Consider the following 25,655-nt stretch of genomic DNA (forward strand, 5'->3'; position numbering starts at 1 on the left):
AACTAACAATTAGTACACTACACTAAAAAATTAAAAGTAACAAAAGTCGAGTCTTAAGAGCTACCCGGCGGGGACAGGAAGCTCGTCTTCGTCCAGATCGTTGGCTGGCAAACTCTCCAACGGATCATCCACCAGGTCATCTTCCGCATCAATCTCCACATCAGCCAAAACTGCCTTATACAAATAAGTAATTCGTAGAGTTCTACAGACCACGGCAATTCTGTAATTCTACCGGACGAATCATTGGAAATGTATCAAATAGAATCCTCGCTGATGTGAAAAACACCATCGTTATAGAAACGGTTAACAATCTACAATCACTCTCGCATGCGACGGAAATGCACCTGAGCGGCAGAGGCATTCAGAAATTCGTTTACTTCAGCATCATTCACTTCGAGTACCACAATGTTAAACTCGTCGTTATCGAACGATGCTTCTACCGCTGCACTGTCATTGAACACCAGCGGCAACGCATTGCGCTCGGAGCGATTTTCACGAGAGCTCATATCGAATGCGAGGAAGACGTCTCGACAACTGACGAAATGCAGTCAGAAGGCTCATCACAAAAAGATGAAATATTAGAAGGTTCACTCGGAATATCTAACACCGATATAATAAAAAAGATAGACCAGCAAAAGTAACTGCTAAAAAAGACACCAGGAGAAATGATAAACGTTATAAAAAGCAAGTTCAACAGGTTCAAAAGAGAATCTTTTTAATTAAGAAAGCGAAATAAGAATGTTACGTCCAACCCGAGGTAAATATATTTTTATATATTTTTTTTTTTTAATGGATGGGGCTTGGAAGGACGCTCCAAATACCCTCTCGCAGGTGGCCGCGCTGAGGCGTCCCTACGAGTCGGACACACTGTGCAGAGCCACGAGTGCGAGTCAACGTCTTGAAAAAGACGCTATGACTTCGACTGCGTAACGTGCGTCCGTCGGTCCGTAATTTAGGCAAGAGAATTTAATCTCTTTTGCCAGGGACAGGACCATGCGCGAATCTTGGGATAACGAGGAATGAAAGAGGGAGCAAATAACTAAACGATAAATAATTTAAATTTTACATATAATTAATAATTTTAAAACGATTACAAGGTTAGGTACGTATCAAGATCGTATACAAGATCGTACATTAGCTACAAGATCGTATCATTATTTTTTTTTTACGTTGGAATATATTTATTGACGATATATTTATAAAAATATAAAACAAGAAGGATGTTACGTACAGAAATTCGTGTGTTCTAGAAATTGACGAATGTATTGTTTGGTTTTTCTGTGCATAATTCTATTAATCTATTAGTTTAGTATTTTTAATTTGTTATTAATCTATTTTAAATTGTATGTTGTTGACTGTGTGTGGTTGTTCTGAGAGGAGGTCGGGTTTTCGCTAGTGAGGTCTAGGGGAGGAGGGGAAGGAGTCCGTAGTTCACAGAACTCGTCCAAGGATTTCTGGGTGCGGAAATCTGGGTATGTCATGGCGCTCTGAGAAGAGTACACTGAAATCTGGGGGTGATCCAGGTTCAGTTGATTTGATCGGGGAATAGGATGGAGGAGATATGTGTAAATAATAGGGTCTCCTGCTGGAACAACTCGTGGTTTCTTGATGTATTAAAACCTCGGATGTCCTAGGCGAAGGATAGTTCCCCGTTTGGCGAGCTCGCTTGTTCCGACGGTAACGGAGCCTCTTCAAGGCTCGCCTCCGTCTTTGAGCGTCGGAGAGTGTGGATGATGCAGCTTTCACTAAAAGAAATGGATTTGGAATATGAAGGAAATGTCATTAGTCGCGAACCTTAAGGCTATCTCTGAAATATTTCAGGAAACCGAGAGATCCGAGAGGAGAGAAATTAAAAAGGAAAGAGAAAATTGTAAGAGAGGAGAGAAAAAGGAAAAGAATAGATTTCCCGAATTACTCGACAGCCATGAACCTGCTGAGTGCTCCGCAACGCATAGGGAGCCCGAGAGGTTCGACGGCTGAAGCCAACAGAGGAGAAGCAGATTTTTGCCGAATTATTCGGCAGCCATGAACATGCTGAGTGCTCCGCAACGCATAGGGAGCCCGAGAGGTTCGACAGCTGAAGCCAACAGAGAAGAAGCAGATTTTGCCGAATTATTCGGCGGCCATGAACCTGCTGAGTGCTCCGCAACGCATAGGGAGCCCGAGAGGTTCGACGGCCCAAGCAAAGAAAGAAAGAGAAAAGAAAAAGAAAAAGGGAGTAGACGTGTAAGGAGAACGGCAGAGGATAGAAAGGATGTAAGGGAGGAATGAGAAAGTATAAGGAGAAGAGACCCGAAAACTATTATTAGGGAATTTTTTATGTGTAATTAAACTTACTTTTACTCTGGAGAGTTGAGACCTGCGAGATGAAGGCGGTAATGGTGTCGTCAGGAAACTTGATCACTTGTTCTTGTTGATTGTTTTCGACTGACACCGACTGAATTATTGACAAACTGAATTATCGACAAACTGATAAACTGAAATGTTTCGACCGTGTAAAAAAAAGGACGTAGCAGAGAGTGTGTGTTCTGTGCCTTTAAGGGCACTATATGTATATGATTTCGTTGAGGAAAACATCTGTACACGTGTTGTTTTTCCGCGATTAGGATAATAGGGATTATCCGCTTAGCCGAATTCTAGAAACCGACCTCCGGAAGAGATCAGTTGCATAACCGTCGCGATCTAACAGAGTAACAGAACATGCGTCACTCGTTTATCCGCTTAATTAAATTCTAATAACAGATACCCGAAAGAGAAGAATCGTGCAGTCGTCACGACGTAACAAGAATAAAGTAATATTATGCCAGGGAATACGATAAAAAAGAAACGCCGATTTCGAATACCGCAAATTCTTCATGAAAAATAAGAAACTTTATTTTAAAATTACAGAATAAAGATGGATAACCAATGAAGCTGTGGAAGGAGAAGAGAAATTACCATTTGAAATAGAGAACTTCAAAATTACCCTAAGATATACTTCGAGGAGATAAGAAAACATAATCGAATTATTTTGGAAAATAGTTATAAGAATAGATATTTCACCAATAGAAAAACGAGCAGAGCTAATAGAAGAATACAGTCTTAAAACACAAAACATATGTACTATGCTACAATTTACAAACAAAGGGTCATGCCACAACTATAATAACATAATTGAAAATAATTACCAGCGATAAAAACATTTAACGAAAGAATAAACTCTCTGTACGAGTATAAGACACAAAATACGAAAACGAAACGAGGACTGATAGATGAAATAGGAACTATTGCCAAGACATTATTTGAAACAATGGACAATGATGACAGAAAATTAATCAACGAACAATTAAATATTCTACATAACAAACAGCAAACGACAGAGCACATAATAAAATATCAAATTAAAATTATAAACGCGACGATAGCGCATATAAACAACAAATGAAAAGATAATTCAAAATAACGAAAATATTTTAGCTGAAGCAATCAAAAAATTAGAAACGACAATAACAGCGGAAATAAGTAGAAAATATCAAGGAACATTTTATAATTACCAATGCAATACTTGACAAATTGATACAACATGTGGAAGACACACTAGAATATCTAACTACGATAAAAAGTGGAATATTACACCCGCGACTAATACCACTAGAAGAGATAATAGAAAACCTTAAGGAAGCCACACAAATACCTCAAGGATTATATTTCCCATTTAAAATAAGGGAAGAGGATTGGACTACGATGGAAAAAGTAACGACGATGAGCGCGCACTGCGACAAAACAGACGTTTATACAATCCTACATTTTCCGCTAATTTCACTTTCAATATACGAAATACTAAACACAATACCGCTTCCGGTACCACACAAGCAAAACATGTCCACATTAATAGAAATCAACAATCCACTGATCCTTAGATACTGACAAACACACGTACGCAAAACTGACTCACGAAAAATTAAGACAATGTAAAGAAATAAATGCAAACTATTTGTGCGAACAAATTTTCCCAATTAGCAATGTTAAGACCAACTCACTATGCGAAATAAATATATATATAGAAACCGATAACCGTTATAAAAATTGTAAAATTAAATATATATCAATAAAAAATAGCATATGGATAGCCTTAAGTAGTTCACACTCTTGGTTATATTCTATATACCAGCGAAACAAACTATTACAATCTCAAAAATAATAAAGAAATGCGTAAAACTATCACAAATACAGAAAAAATAACATTATCAAATAATTGTAAAATAGTTACAACGGACGCGATAATAAAATCAAAAATTACCAAACTTGGAAAAGAAATGAAAACTTATTTACTAGATTATAACATTACAATACTGAACGAAACCCTCAAGGCGAATAAAGCGGAAAAAATTAAATTAAAAGTTGTACAAAACTCGACAGACCTGACAGAATTAACAAAGAAATTACAATAATACAAACAAAATGAATAATGAAATAAATACTGATATATCCTCTTTTTACAAAAACATTTTGTATATCCTATATCAATAAGCAGCTTATATTAATAAGCCATCGCTATCATAACAATAATAATTGTAACGAAAAATAAAAAACAACAAAACATTACTAAACAAATACTAGTAGAGCTAAGCAGAAATAATGAACTACGTACTGTAGATCGCGCTGTTAGAAGAAGCGAAAGTAAGCGATTCTAAACAAACGATTATAACAAAAAATGTATCGGGATGAAATTTTTGTAAAAGCGAAAACCTCGTACCTCTGTTTTCTTTTACTAATGGGGAGGGGGATGTCTGTAGCCAGATCTACAACTAATAATAAAAATAGTCCGCATAGCAACAAAAGTAATCCGCATGAATTTCGGAAAAAGTCTTTCGAAAGACGACACAAATGCGTGATCACCAAAATTGCGATCAGTCTTTCGAAAGACCGCAGAAACGCATCGCGCGAGAATATTACGAAAAGTTTATTAGCAAATTTCTCAATTTGCTGATCGAACCGGGCGTGATATTGATCAATATCATGCGATCAATATCATGCGATCAATCGATGCAACCGATCAGAATGCTGATCGGGCATCGACTAGTCTATATAACCGACTACACAAGGTGGAGTCGGAGGAGTCGAAAGTATTAGTTGTTCGGAATCAAAATTATAGAAGTCGCGCGAGATATTACTGAAGATATCCCATCACAAAGTTCATGCGGGCCGTATTATCAACATCTCAGGTGTCACACTCGATCGTCGGCCGCTAGAGTAACGCGAGACGCGCCGAGCTGCCCGACAACGTTTAATCGTGTGTGAGAAATATAACAGTGTAATATCACGTGTTTGTGTTCTTGTTAAAATAAATCAATCGAATTAAAGGAAAGTGTGTGTTAGTGATTTCAAGAGGACCCCTATTCCTTTGATCCTGCTCGGAGTTCCAACTCCTTAGGCTTGGCAAACCCGATTATTCTGAATATTAACGTTGTAGCCCATCCGAGGTACAACAATCTATATATTTTTTAACTTGACTTTTTTATACTACTATATAATACTCTTTAAACAAATCTATTGAATTCATTAAATTAATTATATTTTAATTTAAAAATCTTTAATAATATAAATATAAAATTAAATATAAGATTAAAAAAAATAGAAAAATAGTATAGAATTTGAGAAATATAGAATTGAGTTTAGACAGTCTTGATTATATTTATGAAATATTTAATGTAAAAATTATGTTAATATAATGTTAGTTTTATAAATACTAACATTATAATTTTGTTAGTATTCTATAAATAAATAATTTATGCTAAAATCTTGACATTTTTTAATACACTTTGTTTTTATGATATTGTAAAAATATATAATATAGAGAGCATTGATATAACTTAAACTTTACAAAATATCTATCAAACATAAGTAAGAAATTAATAATTTATTATATAAAGTAAAAAAATATAGAATAATCTTACTATTAATACACACACGCACGCACGCACGCACGCACGCACGCACGCACGCACGCACGCACGCACGCACGCACGCACGCACGCACGCACGCACGCACGCACGCACGCACGCACGCACGCACGCACGCACGCACGCACGCACGCACGCACGCACGCACGCACGCACGCACGCACGCACGCACGCACAGCACTGCACGCGCGCGCGCGCGCGCGCGCGCACGCACGCACACACACACACACACACACACATGTTGAATAAATTCAATTTTTAATAATAATCTTTTTTATACAGATCATCACTTTCATTTGTTGTAAAGTCCTGTATTTAATTGATTTTTTTATTATTTATTATTTAAGGCAAAAAATTATTTTAAAGTTTGATGTATATGAAATATTCCTAATTATAATTATCTATCTATATATACAATTTATCAAATCTACCATTTTCTTCCAAGCCAGTTTTCGGAATATTTTTTTCTATTTTTACGATCTTTCTTTCTATGTCATCTAATTTCCTTAGACGGAGTTTTTGACTGGATGAGATCCCATGTTATTAATGAAGCGTTTGTTTTTGTACATAAATCCATGATGAGCGCAGTATTTCTTACATCGCGCATCGCTCCTAAGCAAGTTCCTGTAGCCATATTATAGATAGGTGTATCATTCTACAATAAAATATTTAAAACTTTTAGTAATTTTTGATAACTATTTACTTAAAATAATGAGATAATATTTTTGATAATATTTCTAATATTTATTGCAAAAAATATTTAATGAACATCTCTCGTAACACAAAAGATTTGTTTTTTATTCCTGAACTTTCTGAGCTAGTGCAAGGAGTATACATTGGATCTATTCTTTTTAACTAAACTGGCTGCACTAGTTCAGAGTTTATTTTTCTTCTTCCAGTGTAAGAAAAAGTTTGTTTTTTATTCTCGCACTAGGGCTGTACTACTGAATTGAACTGAACTTGTGCAAGCCAGAACTGATGAGTGTAAGCGTGCAGCTGAGGAATAGAAAACAATTTAGTGCAAGAAAGAAATGGCGTCCCATATTATCTGTATGGAAATATTAAATTTGTCTTCTGAAGACGAATGAAGACAAATTATTTATTAAAAATTATTTATTAACTACTTATTCAATAAAGCATGACTTTTATGTTACTTTATGCTATACAGAGTGTCCCAAAACTCCCGCATTTGTACACTACGTGAGTCTCTATGTTAAAAAAAAAAAAAATAACTTTTTCCTTTAGCAAAATTGCGTGCGACCAGTAGTTTTTACAGTGGATCAGATTAAAAATGAATAAGCGCGCGTATGTACGTAAGCGGTCAAGGCCGGCGAGCGTTCCTCAGGCCAGTGCAGCCTACTTAATCTTTGATGATGTACTACATTGTTTAAAATATGATAAAAGTTAACAAAATAAATATTGTTTTCATCCTTTACGTAACAATTCAATAAAAAAATTATCTGATTTCGTAACATCTGGAAATAAAAATAAATGTAAATAATATGATATATAAACTGAGCATTATATTATTTTAATTACTGCGCAATTGTATATGACAATAAAAAAAATACTGAATTTAATAAATACTTATTAATTACGTGAGTATGTAATAACGAGTCAAAAAATTAGTTTTTTCATAATAGTGTTTAAAGATAAAATATTTAAACTTATCATTTAAGATATTTCGAAAGAGGTTTGGTTCTCTCCTCATTTTCTCAGAAAAAATTAACAAAAGATTTATACAAAATTATTTATCTTTATAACATTACAATAATTACATAATCTCATAAAATTTCAATAATGGTTGTACCGATATCTTGAAACATTTTCACATATTTAGTAAATGTGTAAAATTATTTCTAATATCTTGTATCAGCAAGAGTTAAAAAAATTATAAAAGATTACAATTATTTAAATAAAGAAGTATGAAAAATTATATTTATTAAAATAAATAATATTGATAATTATGATCTAGACGTTATGTAAATAATTGTTTTAAAAATATGTTAAAAATATTACAAAAATATTTTAAATATTTTAAAATAACCGTATTTAAAGTATTATACACATTGCGTATATGCTCTGCAAGAAATCTTTCTTTATAATAAAAAATAATTTGATTAAATTATTTATAATTGTTAAAAAGTTCAAAAGTTCAATTTCTCATCATTAAGCGTAACATATTCTGTTAAAAGAAAACATTCTATTGATTATACGGTTACAACAATAAAGTAGAAAATACAATTCATAAGCATGTGTCGGCATTCGCAAGTCAGCTAGGTTGGCAGAAACGCAACAGAAACGAAGCACGACGTGATGACAAAATGCGGCAGGTATATGACGCGATCTACTTTATCAGCTGTGTTGGCAGAAACGCAGCAGAAATCAAGCAGTGTGTTGTCACGTCGTGGCGGCAAAATTGTAACAGAAATCAAGTAGAGCCTGCTGGCATAATCAGCAAATCGGCAACAGAAATTGTACAAAACTGCGTCTATCACTAAACACAATAATTAGAAAATTACCGCTAGATTGCGTCCGTTTCTCGCTTGCAAAATTTATCAAACTTTCTATATAAGCGAAATCATATTCAACATTTAAACATGCATTTATGATTTACGTATTTTTATGTATACGCTTGATGCAAGACGTAATTATTCAACAAGGTAGTTAACGAAGTATAGAATCTGGGAAATAGTATATTAGTATATAAAATAATATATAAAATATACAATATACAGGAAATTTAGGAATAAAAAACAAACCTAAAAAAAATAAACTGTGAACTGTGAAATACAACCGTTCAGCCAAAAAGAACAGGTTTATTGAAATGTTATTTATTGTAGAACTGGTGTCAACAATAGGTTTGTTTTTTATTCCTGAACTTCTTGAATTAATATGCAAGTGTACACTAAAGCGTTTTCTATTCCCGAAATGACGTCAATGAGACTGTTCGTTATTCCAGTGTAACAGAACTTAGTGCACGAGTTCACTGAACTAGCTGCACTGGGTTTAGAGTCAATGCAAGCAGTGCAGGGCAAACAAAATTCAATCAGTAGCGGTAATTTTGAATACTATAAGATATTAATCAGTAAATATAAAAGTAGAAACTTTCTTAGAGTATAAATTTTAGTATCTTATTGATATTGTTTATATATTTTAATACCTAGTACTTGAGGTATGTTGGTTAAAATTATCGGCATTCACTGTTTAGAAAACGGTATTCATTAAATATTAAATTTATAGATTAGAAAGTCAAACGTTAATGCATAATAATTAATAATTTTATATATAAATACTACATATTTATTTTTAAATTTATATATACTGTTTAACGTCTTACAAATGCTTGAAATTTTTTTGAATTATTTTTTCTTATTACAAAGATTTTATATTATATTAAAATTTGATTTATGTTGTAGCGATTATATCGTCATGACTTTCACGGTCACATTTTTTCGGCAATATTTGGATTTCGCCGAATTACCTATTCTCAGAGAACCGCACTATATACACGCAATACGAAAACGTTGCATGTATTCATATCCGATATCAACTCAATAGAATAAATCTATTTTCTATATTCTCTTGTAATAATTTCTTTTTTCGGAATGTATTATTCGGAAGACATATATAAATCATATATAATCGTTATTTTCAAGTCTTTGTAATATCGAATTCCTGCGGATTAAAAAACATAATTCGAAACGTTTAATGATCAAGACAATAGACAAGAGACAAACAATAATAGCAAAAAGATTCTCCTTCGAAACTGTATTTATTTGTAAGAATTAAGATATTTATTATTTAAAAATAATCTCGAAGGAGAAAGGTAAACGGAAGAGAGCTGATATGGAGTAACAGAAGATTCGACCGACGGACATCGACGTGTACAGATGTGTTCTTAAATCATGAATAAAAGACACTTTGATAAATCAGATTTTTGATAAATCACATTATTCTTTCTGCCTTCGTGGCATTCCATAGAAATAGCAATAATAATGAAGAAATAGCAATTATAAAAAAAGATACAGGAAACATTCTCGTAAATGAAAATGGATACGTTACATGTATCTTCAAAGGTATGAAGATTGCTTATCTAAATTTAATATTTATAGTTATAACTAATATTTAAACAATAATTATGTGAAAATAAGAATTTCTCTTAAGATCTAAAAGACTTTAATATTTACATTTCAATGTATAGCATAAAATGACATAAACGTCACAATTTATTGAATAAATAATTAATAATTAATAAGTAATAAACAAGTAATTTTTAATAAATAATTTGTCTTCATCAGAAAACGAATTTAATATTTCCATACAGATAATATGGGACGCCATTTCTTTCTTGCATTAAATCGTTTTCTATTCCTTACCTGCACGTTTGCATTCGTCAGTTCTGGCTTACACTAGTTTAGTTCAGTTCAGTTCAGTTCTAGTGCAGCCCTAGTGTGAGAATAAAAAACAAACCCAATACCAACCCTGTTCTTTACTGCAGTGCAATGGAACTCAGTACTGGAATACAGTTCTGAACTGAACTGACTGCACTGAGTTTAGAGTCAATGCAAGCAGTGCAGGGCAAACAAAATCCAATCGATAGCGGTAATTTTGAACACCATAAGATATTAAGTATGAAAGAAACTTTCTTACAGTATAAATTTCAGTATTTCATTGATATTGTTTAAATATTTTAATAATATAGCAATAATATAGCATTAAAATTATCGGCATTCACTGTTTAGGAAACAGTATTAAATATTAAATTTGTAGAAAATTTTTAGGTTAGAGTCGGATGCTAATGCATAATAATATTATATATAAAAAATTATATATCTATTTTTAAATTTATACTTACTGTTTAATGTCTTACAAATGCTTGAAATTTTTTTGAAGTTATTTTTTTAATTACAAAGATTTTATATTATATTAAAATATGATTTATGTGTATGAAAGAACTAACCAGAGAAAAAAAAAGTAGAAATGGCAAATCATTATCTTCAACTAAAATTGTTTCTAATAGTGGAAATGCAATTACAGGTTCATCATCATCAGAAGAATCTAATAATTCCATAACTATGTGATCCGTCATGTTGCTTTTGTCTGCCCTACACTATAACATTCTCTATTGCCTATTTGCATTGGGTCTGTTCTTTTTAGCTGAACTGGCTGCACTAGTTCAGAGTTTATCTTTCTTCTTCCAGTGTAAAAAAAAAGATAACTGTGAACTAGTATAACCAGTTCAGTCAAAAAGAACAGTCCTATAGTGTCCTCGCTTGCACCATTGAGTTCTATAGTATACTGGAGTGAGTCTTTCCTATATTAAACTATAGAAAATCACGGCCCAGCGGAGAAAAGGACGGGTATACTAAAGTTGGAATCTCTTTTTTATAGTATACTTATTGGTTAACCTTATGAAGAATAACATTAACCAATCCGAGAATCTCTTGACAAAGAGAGCTATACCAATTGCACGTTGTCTTTTTTTAGTAAGTGAGACATCTCCACTCTTTGAAGACTCAGTATACTATAGAGCTCAATGGCTTGCACTAACTCAATTTCAATTTCAATTCAATTCAATTCAATTCAATTCAATTCAATTCGATTCGATTCGATTCGATTCAATTCAATTCAATTCAATTCAATTCAATTCAATTCAATTCAATTCAATTCTAGTGCAGCTCTAGTGCGGCAATAAAAAGCAAACCTAAATTTTCAAGAACTACATTAAAAAAAAAGATCTTACAATGCGTTTATGACGCCAATCTTGGCTTCCTCCCATTTCATGACATTTTCCAAGTTTCGGAATCTTTTCAGCTCCTTCCAAGCACAACATCTGCCCAAGTACCAATTCATTTTTATCAGTTTCGTACCACATCTATAAAGATACACATAATAAATTTAAAAAGTGATAAAATTTTCTTTTCTTTTTTTGAGAATTTCATAATAATACTTACTTGTGATTTAACTCTTAAACATGGCATTAAAATAAGTTTTGAACCTTTAGTTTTAATATCTTTTTCACTCTGAATACAAAGCACAGTATTTGAAAGTCTGATTTGATACTGATCGGTATAATTTCTCTTCTTCGAGTGCCAAGGTTGCATCGGTCTCTGATCGAGTTTAGACCATTTATCTTTCAGCCGTCTTTCTGTATCATCTGGCAATGTTAGTTCAGGATAAACCATTTTCAAATACCAGCCAAATGTCTTACATGTTAATCTCTGACGCAATGCTAGTCGCTCTGAGATATCGCCATAGTCAAGTGTTCTAGCATTTTTTAAAAAATAATCTTTATATTCGTCCATCCATACGTGTGCAACTCGCAAAGAATTCTTTAACATTGTATCATGTGGATCATCCGAACCATATGGCCGCCGTCTTCTAAACACATGACCCACTCGTGAACAGGGAATAAGCTCGATACTGCCACCACACATCCATAACTGAAAAAAAAGTTAATATTGTATTAGTTATATATGTATTAGTAAAAGAAAGATAAACATAGTTAATATTTACTCGGAATGATATCTCGAGATTCTCTCCACCCCAAACATCCATACCGGTGTCATATTCTCCCATTTTTGTAAAATATTCTCTATCAATAGCAAACAATCCCCCAGCCATAGTTGGTGATCTGTATCAACGACATATTTAGTTATAAAAAAGTCTATAATTATTTTTATAATAGGTCTAATGTCTATATATATTTTTATAATAAAGCTTATTTATCGTCTTACTTGATGGGCTTTACAAAATCTTTATCACGTTTTAATGTTCCAACTGGTAAATTATCCCATTTAAAATGAAGACCCCAATTAAAGCCACCTCTCACCAATGGACTCCCAGTATATTGGAATGTATCTGCATTTATAATATCAATTACAGGCATTGGTACAATATTATTTGAAAAAGCAATTCTTGAAAGAAGCGGTTCTATCCACATTTCATTTACTTCTATATGACTATCCAGAAAAATTAAAACTTTGCCAGTTGCTTTCCTGGCTCCAAATACCCGTGCTCTGATTAAACCTTCTCTCTTCTCAGTTTTAAATAATCGTACTCTAGCATCGAAATTGTTTCTAATATATATTTTTATTTTCTCATGTAACATATCACTGTCACTATAATCATTTATTAAAATAATCTCATGCAAAAGCATCTCTGATGTTCTCTCAAGCACAGAATGCAATGATCGCAATAACGTTGTATAATGCTCATTGTAAAAACAGATAATTATACTAGCATTTGCCAAATTAACAGGATATTTCTGCGCTCTGCATAATTTGTGCCTTGTATCTGGTATATTTCTTCGTATACCAAGATTATCAGATATCAGAACATTAAAAGCATAGTTTTTATAACCCTCATCTCTCTTTTGTTGATCCTCCAAATTCTTTACCATACCTAATTCATCCAAACCTACAAAAACATTTTATTTAATTACAATCTTGAGCTCAACGATGTACTTAATCTAGAATATTAAGATTAACTATACCTTGCTCTAAAGTGATTGCAGGCTTTACTGGAACAGGTTGCAATTGCTGCAAAAGTAGATTATTGTTCCTACTGTCTTTATTACTCTTCAAATTATAGGCATTTTTGCCAATAATAATCTGTTTTTCATTGCGAGCAATGATAATGTTGTCACGCAGCATTTCTTTGTCAATACTTTCTCTATGATTAGAGAGTGATAGCATTGTAGGACTCGTAGTAATGGCATTTTGTGTCAGCCTTGAATATAGATACAGGCTAAACGCCCATGTTAGAGAAGCTATCACTATTCCTGACAAGAACGATACGTATCTCGTTGATATCATCTATCAAAGAAAATAGAGTATTATTTCTTTGATGTCAAATAATTATTTTATTTAAAAAAAAAATAGAGATTTACCTTTACCTCTGATAAATACTCACCGTGTGTTATAATTCAATTTCGTGCAATTATTTTAAGATAAATAGTTTTTTAAATAACTTTTAAAAACACATTTCCGAAGCGAGCAACACTTTTCAATCGACAGCCGGGACCAAATACGCCGCCATCTTTATAATTTGATCATGTGAGGGTAACTACAAGAGGTCTATTCTTTTTAGCTGAATTGGCTGCACTAGTTTAAAGTTTATCTTTCTTCTTCCGATGTAAGAAAGAAAGATAAATTGTGAACTAGAGACACTGGGTGTGTTCTTTTATTCACTCCGAATATTCATGCTATGACGTAATAGAAGTATACTGCGGTTATCGTTCCGTTTTAGTTTCGTACACACTTTTTAATTACTTCAAGATTATAAGGGTGTCGTCACATGCGGCGTAACTTGCGTAAGCGTAACTTGCGTCGACCAATCACATTGTTGCACTTGAACATCAGATTCTGCCTAGTTACTTTATGCTGTTTACGCTATTATTGTTATGTTGAATCTAATTTTTTTGCGGAAGAAACACACGCATAGTGAATAATCAGAATAATCAGAGCTTTTCGGCAAAATGGATAAAGATCAAGATAAGTTAATTAATTAATATAATAATAATTAATTAAATCATATCAAATTAATTAATAATAAATATATATATTAATATATATATATATATTAATATATATATATATATATATATATATTAATATATATATATATATATATATCAATTAATTTATATTTATAATGTTTTCAATGCATAGCCCAACAATATCTAACAACTGATTCAACATTTCTATGGACATTTTACAATAATATAGAACATTTCGTAATCTTCAAATTCCATTTCTTTGACCAGATTGTCACTGTCACCATGTAATAATCTTTGTCTTTTTGCGAATATCGGACGCATCCATATGTTATAACGAGCTTTTTCCTGTTGGTATACCATCAGTTTTCATATTCCAAACAATTTAAAAATATTATATCGTCTAATTTTCTGTTGTTGAAATTATTTCATCTTCTTCCACTTTTACTATTGCTTCCATATTATTAATAACAACAGATCAGGACCATGATGACTTCTGAATATATTCTCACATTAGATTCACATCTACTTGACTTGTTCGTACACATACTTGTACATAAAATTTCGATTCCCCATGAAGCGTACTTTTCTAGATACGCAGTTACAAAAACCAATCACAAATTAGTTTAGCATTTCTGTTAGAGAGTACAACAGAAGTCCTAATCAGCAATTGGTTGTATTAATTACGCATTTCTCGAAATTCCGCAAAATACGCTTTATATGAAAGAAGGCTTTCAGAATGGCGTAATGTGTTTTAATAAAATACTAGAATATGCAGATTACGTTTACGCCGCATGTGACGGCGGAACGCAGTTGCAGTATGTTTTCTGAAGCTCCAACTGAAATAATGGTTGACATATCTGATATTATAAAAAAATAGAATTTTTTTGTATATATTAAATATAATATATATAAAAAATAATTAATAATAATAAAAAATAAATAATAAATGATAAATAATAAAAAACTAATAATAATAAATAATTAATAATAATAAATAATTTCATATTATATAATATTATAATAATTTCATTATATTATTTCATATTATACGCTTTATTTTCTTTAGCATCAATCAAGATTATTTCAGCAACTCCATGGAAGCAGCCATCTTTGTGCTCTGCTGTTTTACCTCGCTGATTGCAGTAGCCGCAACAGGAAGTACATCAAAATCAATGACATCATAGAATATTTCAAGGTAGTATTTTCGGTAGTGCATTGCTCTCTATATCGGAACGTTATTCGTAGTATTGATTCATAGTACTCGGAGTGAATAAAGGAACGCACTCACTATAATTAGAGACTAGCCACGACTCTGATCCGCCAATCAGAGACTCTGATCCGCCATGTTTGGGCTACGAGAAATCCTACGAGAAAGAAAGAAATATCACCATCTCACTCTAACCAATAGCGATATTTTTTACTCTGCATGTGCATTGATTTAAGTGTATTATGCATGTGTATTAAACACGGGAAAGCGTGATAATATATTATTAAATAATAGAGATATTAAAATTGCAAAATATAGTCATAAATTAATTAATTGTGATAAATCAATATAAAAAATGGGTAGATGTTCATTTTTTTACTTAAATTTTATTTTATATTGTAATAAAGTTTGTTTATAATAATAATAAATATGTATAATAATCCTTTCTAAAAAAAGGCATGACATCAATACTTGCATCTCTCGAAATTTCCTCGAAGTTTATTGTTGACTTTTCCATGATGGATTCTCTCGTTGGGCTAACTTTGTGAATAGCTGTCATTGTATTGATTTCACAGAAGATTGTTTTGACAATTGTGTATCAAAAAGTTAAAAATATTATAGTGTAATAGTATAATAGTATTATATTAATTTTTTCTCTTGTGTTGAAAAAGATAAATAGCGAAAAAAAAAAAAAATTTAAAATCGTTAAAATTAAAGAATATATATTAATAAATTGGTAATATAATTATGTAAAATAAAGTTTTATAAATATACATATTTTATTATCCTTAAAACGCTTATGTTTTTAAATTATAATATTACAATTTAAGATTAATGTAGTTAATGTATTTGAAAATAAATGGGAATAGCCAAAAGATGGCGGATCAATCAAAAGTTGTCTTTTCGTGACCAGTCTCCGATTATAGTGGGTGCTTTCCAGCAACGTACAGGCGACACTGTGTAACAGTGTACAACCCAGTGTTTTCCAAGCTAAAATGCTGTGTATATTGTTTTATGTCACTTCATGAATACCAACATTTTTGCATTTGGTATCACTGGAGCGGATATCATTTTCTATATAAAAATTATTTAATTGATTAATAAAATTAAATAATTTTAAATAAAGTAAAATTGTAAACTTACTATACCACCGACAATATAAATCATTAACATCGATGATCTTTGGGAGTTAGTATGGCTGAAAAAATTCGTTAAGGCCTAAGTGTCGGTCCACAATAGGTGACTTAAGCTTTAAGACATAAGAAATTGACCAATTATAATCTAATATGAAAAGAATAATCGACTATGATTGGTCAATTTCTTACGGCTTAAAGATTAAATACTTATTGTGGACCGACACTAACGTCACTCTAAAGGCTGAAAAAATCAGATCAACTTTGACATTTTTTTTGGAAAAATACTAAAAGAAATCAAATATCTGATAAAAGGAATTTATTATATGCATCTTTAAGAATATAAAAATAATTAAAAAAAAATTTTTTTTGTCAAAATGATGGCTCCAGACGATGAAAAATGCAAGGCTTTTTCTTCACAAGGCTGCATGACCGGAAGGGTAGAGTCAAAAATATTGGTTCTAGAACAAAAAATCAAAAAGATTTTAATTCTCTATCTCAAAATTTAAGGAACTACGTAGAGGATTTAAAAAATGTTAATTTTTTTAAAAATGGCGCGCATTTGAACAAAAAATTTTTTCGCAAAAAATCGCGTACAAAATGTTAATAAAAAAAAATTTTCAACATATCGCAAAATTCCTACGTAGTTTCCTGAGATAAGGTATTATGAAGCTGCATATCAAATTTCAAGTAAATCGGTTGAAAACTTTTTGATACTCATTATGTTTTTGGCCAGTTCGAAAAAAATGATTTCGAGAAAAACGCGTTTAAAATTTCAGTTATCATTCAATATAAGAAATTGTTGATATACCTTTAATCTGTAATGCCTGCACCGTATAATTGGCCTTCTAGATTCATGTTCTCCTCCTCCTCTTCCTTTCGGATCGATTTTAAAGTTAATCTTGCCTCTTTTGCAGTCTCACTCATCGATAGCTCCGAATGCTTAATTCGGCGAGCGTCAACTTCTTAGCAGAAATTATAACAATTTGGTCCAATTGTCATACCTAGGATTGCCATAATCTGCATAATACTTGATAATCGTTATAAATGCATACAGCAATATCAGTTGCAATATCAAATACATGTTTCTCATACGAACTTACTTTTGGAGCGATCAACTAAATAATTAAGTTGAAGCACTCATTGTTGTTTTGTATGTAGCCGCCTATGCAGCGAGTGAGAAGATCGTCGTTTTTCGAGCCTTTCTTATTTGAAAATTCTCTCTTATTACTCATTTTCCCACTTATTTTTCATTAAAAAAGTAAAAAATTATTAAGATACTGTAGAAGAAACTCCTAAGAAGTTGCTAAGACAACCGGTGGATGGCGCCAAGAGTACTGTTCAGCGACCAACAAGAGCGCCTCTCGATCGAACACGACACGAGTGTGTGATACTTGGAGAGGACCAATCGGATAAGGGCTGCAATCCGTGTTAGCTTTAAAATCATCGAACGTGCTCCGATGCGCGGAGCAGCGAGCGACGGGGACTCTCTCCTCAGTCGGCGAATGAGACAGACGTGTCATCCGCGAGAGTTCAAGTCGAATAGTCGGAACCAAATAGTTAACATAGTTGAGATATCGTGAGAAGCGATATCAGCATAATTGTTGTATTACGGGCAGATTCAGTGAAAATATATATATTCTTTATTATATTAAAGTTGCCTAAAAGTTATTGTGCCTGCTCCATTATCCATCACGTGCCGGTCAACTCTTTCAGTGTGTGTATTAAACCACAGACAGTAATTGTAATAACGGACACTAATTCCTGACAAACGGTCACTTTATTCAAATTAAAAAATTACAAGAATCTTACAATACTGAGCAGTCAAGAGCATAAAGGCGAAAAAGATGTATGTGTAAAACATATATAATTTATCGGCGATAAAATCAGATACATGGATAAAGAAATGTAATTAAAAGTAAACAAACACAAGAATAAATTCGTCGATAATAAAACAAAAATTCAGTATATAACTAATGAAAACAAAAATTAAAATTAAAAATAAAAATTAAAATTAAAAAATAAAAACTAAAAACATAAACGTCATTTCGACCTTATATTAAGTCTTCTTCAATGCGGTAATCAAAAATTATTATTTCAAAACAGTTGAAATAAAACAAAATTATCAAAGAAAGCGAAGCGTCGTACATGAGATCTTTCAAAATTTTCCGCTATATAAAACTTATTTTAGCAAAAAAAAATCGATTTTTTGAAATTTCTAGAGTGGCATTAGGCCGTAAATGACTGTCTTGCACTCGGACGATGAAATAAAAAAGCTAAATAGTGTTTCAGCTACAAGTCGATATTGTGTAACACTGTGTCATACACTGTGTAACATTGTGTATCACTGTGTTCCATTATTGGAAAGCACGCAGTGTCTCTACTGTGAACTAGTACAACCAGTTCAGCCAAAAAGAAAAAAGTTCAGGTCTACTATGGCTATGTTCCGAACATAGACATATAGGATGCCGTCACATGCACGTAATAGACATTTATATTATACACTAGATCGCTAATGTGACGTCACATATAAGTAGATACAATAGATTCACTGTGTGTCGGCACCTTTGATCTGGAGGTCAATCATGTAACTTTTCCCCTAGGACGGAACGTGAAAAATTTCATGTACGAATCATGTAACTCTCTCAAACGTGAAAATGTGAAATTTTTCACGTGAATTTTTTCGCCATGTACCTTGGTGGCGAAAATCTAGGGAATTAATAAATATGCTTCGAAATTAGAGAAGATTAGGGCTGCGTTAGGATTAAGTGTACGCCCCTTGGGGTCAATCATGTAACTTTACGTGAAATTTTTCACTTTTCATTTTTCACTTTTTACTTTTCATTTTTCCCAAATAAGAAGGGAGGATGTGAGTCACGACGGGGCCTGACCACGAACCAGTCGTGAAAACTCGTAATTATTTTGCGAAAAAATACTATCTCAGCCAGGAATCGAACCTGGATCTCCTGCTTACCGGGCAGGCATCTTATCCCTTCGACTACCGAGGCATGTAATAATATTTATCGTAAATAACGTATTTAGAATAACACATCAACAATACAATGATACACACACACACACACACACACACACATATATATATATACGTATATTACATATACATATATACATGTATTCTTTCGAATCCCCACGACCGGTACTCCAGAACGATATTGGTCTCTCATTCGATGGATGCAGGTCAGACCGCAGCGGCGACACCCTCCAACGCCATTGGCAAATATACAAATAATCCTCCTGGTGCGCCAGTGCTCTACCGCTTACGCTTGTTATACCTTGACATTACACGTGAAAATTTTCACATACAGCGATTATGTATGTAACTTGGTTGCATGGAAAGTGAAATCATGAAACATAGTTTCATAGGTTTTATAGCTAATGAAAATTATTTTATTGGTACAGTATTATATACATCTTTTAATAATAAATTGTATATGTACTACCAAGATACATGGCGAAAAAGTTCACGTGAAAAATTTCACATTTTCACGTTTGAGAGAGTTACATGATTCCATAAAATCGTATATGATCATAAGTTCACGTGAAACTTTTCATTTTTCACGTTCCGCACTAGGGAAAAAGTTACATGATCGACCCCAAGATGTAAAAAATGAAAAATAAAAAGTGAAAAATGAAAAGTGAAAAATTTCACGTAAAGTTACATGATTGACTCCCTGAAGTGAAATGGTCGGCCATAATGTTGAATGTGCAGCGCGGACAGTTTAAAGTAATAAGCATAAAATAAAATAAAATTATGTATGCGATTAAAGAGAAACAAGTGCAATAATTTATGCAAATTAACAATTACAATAAGAAAAGGATTATTCAAGATTTTTAATTTGCATTTAATTCATATATAAATTTATTTCCTTTGCCAATACATGTATGTACATACAAATATGCAAAACACAATTATTAAATATAAAAAATGTATATTTACGATATATGGTATATATATATATATATATATATATATTGTTGTACATATTAAAAAATAAAATTTTAGATAAAAGTTATAGAGTTCACAAAGATCTATTAATTGATAAGATCATTTATAGTGTGTGTGTGCGCGTGCGCATGTGTGTGTGCGCGTGTGCGCGGTGCACGTGTGCGTTTGCGTGTGTGTGTGTGTGTGTACAATTACAAAAGAAATGAGGTTGAAACTTTTTGAAGTTTGTTCTTTTCATTGACTCATCCTATGTTGTAGGTGTGTATTAATTTCGAATTCACTTCTCAATAATTTTTTCTATATTTAATTTTCCTTCTTTTACTAGAATCTAAGCAAAGATACGCCATATATAATATCTAACATAGAATATAATGAATATTCAGTTCAATATCCATTTTTTTTATTTATGTTTATATAAATTTTGCACACTATAGAGTATTTAAATTGTTGTGTTGGCCTTTGACAAATTTATATCACAGTACTGTAGTTATGTACAATTCTTTTGAATCGCCATATTATTGAGTGTGCATTTCTGTCATGCGAGTGACAACCATTTCACAGATAAGCAGAGTGAACCTATTGTATTTACTTATACTGTGGTGATGTAGAAGGACAAATGATGTCACGTGATTACGTGGTCACGTGATCACGCGAATGTAATATGGTTGATGCACTACAAGCCATAGACATTTTTATTAAAGATCTTAAATATCTCTATTCTTCAATTCTGCTTTAGAAATTTTTTTCATTTTGTATTAAATAAATTTCTTTATTTAAATCTGATTTTATATATATATATATATATATATATATGCCTATTTCACATGACCAAATACTTTGTAATATATATTAGTGTACAAAAAAGTTCTGAGCTTTTTTTGGAAAATTCAATCTTTATTAAAAAACAAACAAAAAAATATTAATCAGCGAAATATTCCCCGTTTGAATCAATGACCTTTTGCCATCTTTCGGGTAGCTTGCGAATTCCTTAACGATAGAAGCTCACCGGCTTCGAAGTAATAAAGTCATCAATGCATTTTCGTATTTCTTCAAATCTCACGAAATGTGTATCAGCCAAATGATGCTGCAACGACCAGAATAGATAGTAATCGGATGTCTGGGCCGCGTGCGGGAGAAGTTCCCAGCCTAACGCAAAGATATGGTCCTGAGTCGCTTTCGCAACATGTGATCGAGAATTGTCATGAAGCAAGATCACTTTACGACATCCTTGGCCAGTAAATGGCTTCTTTTCTTCTAATGCATCGCTCAAATTGGTCAATTGTTGTTGGTAGCGGTCTGCCGTGATTGTTTCACCCGGTTGTAACAACTCGTAATACAACACACCTTCCAATCCAGATACAGAGCAAAACCTTCTTGGCGTGGATATTGGGTGGCTTTGACGTCGATGTCGAAGGTTGACCAGGGTCAACCCATGATTTTCTACGTTTAGGGTTATCATAAAGAATCCACTTTTCATCGCCTGTAATGATTTTGTGCAGAAAAACTTTTTTCCGGAACTTTGAAAGCAAAGTGAGTGTCACGCCGACGATTTTTGTTGTCTTCGGACAATTCATGCGGAATCCATCTGCCTTCCTTCTGAACCTTTCCCATCGTATATAAACGTACGGAAATGATTTGCTGCGTAACACCAAGCTGTTCTGCAAGCTCCTTTTCAGTTTGCGCAGAGTTTATATCCAGCAGTGCTTGCAATTCGTTCGTTTCAATCTTTTGAGGGCGTCCAGCACGCGGTTCATCTTCAAGACTGAAATCTCCTTGGCGAAATTTTTGATACTATCTTTTACAATTTTACAATTTTTACAATTTTTGATACTATCTTTTTACTTGTAGTATGACTTACAGCGTTCTCTCCATATGCAGCACAAATCATTGCAGTGGCTTCAGCAGCATTTTTCTTCCGATGAAACGCGAAGTGGATGGAAAATCGAATATGCTCTTTTGTTATTGCCATCGTGAACACTGATTTTTGAGGTTATGTGCATCAAACGTCAAACCGTATGGCATTTTAGAAGGCCAAATGTCAACGCTTTAAAACCGCAAAAGGGCGGGAAGATATATAAAATTTAAATTGTTATTTCGGTTGTATGAAATCTAAAGCTCAGAACTTTTTTGTACATCTAATATATATATATATATATATATATATATATATATATTTGTAAACGGTAAAAAGTTCTAATAATTATCAAAAAAAATAAAAAAACATTACATATTTGTTATTCAAATATATATAAAATTCATGTGTCGGTATATATAGCATATATGGGACTTTCATGCGCATGTGTATCCCCCTCACTTCTGTTACGTCGTGACAACTGCACGATTCTTCTCTTTCGGGTATCAGTTATTAGAATTTAATTAAGCGGATAAACGAGTGACACATGTTCTGTTACTCTGTTAGATCGCGACGGTTACGCAACTGATCTCTTCCGGAGGTCGGTTTTTAGAATTCGGCTAAGCGGATAATCCTAATCGCGGAAAAACAACATGTGTACAGATGTTTTCCTTAACGAAATCATATATATATAGTGCCCTTAAAGGCACGGAGCGCGCACTGCTACTTCCTTTTTTCACGCGGTCAGAACATTTTCAGTCCATCAGTTGTCAATAATTCAATTAGTCGATGTCAGTCGAAATAAATCAACAATTTCACCAAGTACAAGTAACCAAGTTTCCTGGCGATACCGTTTCCGCCTTCATCATCTCGCAGGTTCCAAGTCTCCGGCATTCCAGAGTTTACTTTCACATCCAGAATTTCATGAAAAGAACTAACAGTTTATTATTAACACTTTACTTGGCAATGACTACTCGAAGAACTTTATATTCGATAATATAACAAAAGATAATGTTAACAAAAGATTAAAGTTTCTTATATACAAACAGAATCATGATCCAAATCTCGATGCGATAACTGAAGAGATGAACGATATATCCATGTGATTCACCATTCCTTATGTTTCCCATATATCGGATAAAATTTAACAGCATTTTCAAAAATTTTAATGTTAAATTAGCTTTTATAACATGAACAAACTTCGGGACATTGTTAAGGTACAAAAACATCCTTTATCGAATTCACAGAAAAGCAACATTGTCTATAAAATCGATTGTCTTGATTGTGATGCATCTTATGTGGGTCAGACTGGACGATTACTCAATACTAAATTCTGAACATCGTAATCATATTAATTGCAGTTCATCCATTCGCTCAGTAATTACCGAACATAGATTGTTAACGGGACATGAATTTGATTGGGATTGTGTTAGAATTTTGGATGTGGAGAGATCATATAACAAACGTATAATATCTGAGATGATACATATACAGGAACAGAAGAACGGTCTAAATTTAAAAACCGACACCGAATTACTGAATCAGGCGTATTCTATTTTTATTAATAATTGGCAACAATATTATATTATTTTTCTCCTTATTTGTTTATTGTTTAGTCACAGTGTTTTATCAGCGATGATCTTGATCATTTTATTTTTGACCATGTATCTGATATTTACTGCTCTTTCCTTATAATTCTTTTATAAAATTTTTCATATACACTTTCAAAATTGGACCGTCTTTTGACCATATATTATTTATATTACTCTTGTAACGTCCGCAGAAAATTAAAACTTGCGGACGTTCATTCGAAATGACGCAGATGCAGTCGAGCGGTACCTTAGGTTAACGCATGCGCTATTTTAAATATTAAGATATATAACTTTTATCATTTTACAGTTTTATCATTTTATATATATTCCTCTTTTTTTATATATTATAACTTTTATTATTAAGATAATTAAGATAGTAAAGCGAGAACTCATTTTTTTTCGTCTTGCGATAAAATATTCTTATTTTATTACTATTATTATTGTTTTCTTTTGGATATATATATATTTGGATATATATTTGGAAATATAACTATAACTTAATTTTTTTTCTCGAATCACCTTTTCTTCGGTTCTCAATGCTGCAACTGTAGAAGAGACAAAGGAGCGTTCGACGGTCTTAGTTTATACTAAAGGGGAGGCTTATCGCACTCAAATATTCCTAATATAAACTTTTCAACGAAGGGCTAGCTCGGAGAGTCTTTCATTGCGCAACGAAAATTTAATTGACGAAAACGAATTAAAATGAATTCTCATTTTGCAATAATAAGATTTATTATTAAATATTAATGATATCTCCGAAAAATATTAGATCTTAGCTTTATTTTTCTCTCTTTCTTTTCCATTTACCCTATTTTCCCTATTTTTGTGTAAATAACCGTAGCACGAAATAAAATGCTCAGTCGAAGAGTGCTTTGTTTGCCCCTCCCCTTTGCATCGGATCCTACTCTAGAGATACGGCTTGGCAGACGCGGCAGTCGTTAATAAACCAGAGAGTGTAGTCGTCGAATCATTCCACTGAATCAAATCACCGAATCTTTTACTATTAAGGACAAAAACTTTATTAATTATTAACGAAGGAAAAGAAAAGGAAAGAAAATTTGCTAGAATTTTAAACTTTTAACTTTTACTTTGAACCACCTAAGGTAATCATTTCTATTATTATTATTATTTAGATTATTATTATTATTATTACTATTATTATTATTTGATTGGTTGATTTCTTTATAAATTAAATTCATATCACGTTAAATTTATATCACCTTTTGTGTAGCTCTTTATAGTAACATTTAAATACTATACTATATTTTTAATTTACATTATATTATTATTATTATTATTATTACTATTTGCTCTTTATAGTAACACTTAAATACTATACTATATTTTTAATTTACATTATATTATTATTTTTATTATTATTATTACTATTTGATATCTCCTTTTTATATTGATTGATTAATATATTATTAGTATTAAATCTATGTCAAATTATATACA

At 32.3% G+C, this 25,655-nt stretch overlaps 1 protein-coding gene and 2 long non-coding RNA genes across 16 annotated transcripts in view; 1 reads left to right on the top strand and 2 right to left on the bottom strand.

Moving 5' to 3' along the window:
• Pgant35A (polypeptide N-acetylgalactosaminyltransferase 35A) overlaps positions 1-14,247 on the bottom strand; it is a 32,962-nt gene extending 18,715 nt beyond the window's left edge. For 2 of the 14 annotated variants that reach the window (XR_016138351.1, XM_089072800.1), the window contains exons 1-6: positions 13,838-14,219; positions 13,442-13,763; positions 12,684-13,365; positions 12,463-12,580; positions 11,901-12,389; positions 11,690-11,821 (exon numbers count right to left, since the gene is read on the bottom strand). Coding sequence is in view for 12 of the 14 variants with exons in the window: in XM_089072800.1 (XP_088928926.1) it covers positions 11,690-11,821; positions 11,901-12,389; positions 12,463-12,580; positions 12,684-13,365; positions 13,442-13,763 (1,743 nt within the window). In the remaining 2 variants the exon portion in view is untranslated. Of the gene's footprint in view, positions 1-667; positions 1,746-2,253; positions 2,454-6,233; positions 6,599-6,665; positions 8,441-10,142; positions 10,393-11,689; positions 11,822-11,900; positions 12,390-12,462; positions 12,581-12,683; positions 13,366-13,441; positions 13,764-13,837 lie in introns of those variants that run through there. The other 12 variants (XM_089072795.1, XM_089072796.1, XM_089072794.1 and 9 more) reach the window with 12 other exon arrangements.
• LOC148937424 (uncharacterized) lies at positions 1,736-2,214 on the top strand. The gene is made up of 2 exons (XR_016138352.1): positions 1,736-1,967; positions 2,069-2,214. It is a non-coding gene; the product is annotated as an uncharacterized LOC148937424 (long non-coding RNA).
• Positions 14,248-17,113: 2,866 nt separating the features above from the next.
• LOC148937425 (uncharacterized) lies at positions 17,114-18,228 on the bottom strand. The gene is made up of 3 exons (XR_016138386.1): positions 17,890-18,228; positions 17,598-17,790; positions 17,114-17,247 (listed from the first exon to the last, which is right to left on the bottom strand). It is a non-coding gene; the product is annotated as an uncharacterized LOC148937425 (long non-coding RNA).
• Between the last annotated feature and the right edge of the window lie 7,427 nt (positions 18,229-25,655).

The sequence above is a fragment of the Pogonomyrmex barbatus genome, unplaced genomic scaffold (genome assembly GCF_055798465.1).
Source record: "Pogonomyrmex barbatus isolate J1 unplaced genomic scaffold, ASM5579846v1 scaffold14, whole genome shotgun sequence".
NCBI classification, from domain to species: domain Eukaryota; kingdom Metazoa; phylum Arthropoda; class Insecta; order Hymenoptera; family Formicidae; genus Pogonomyrmex; species Pogonomyrmex barbatus.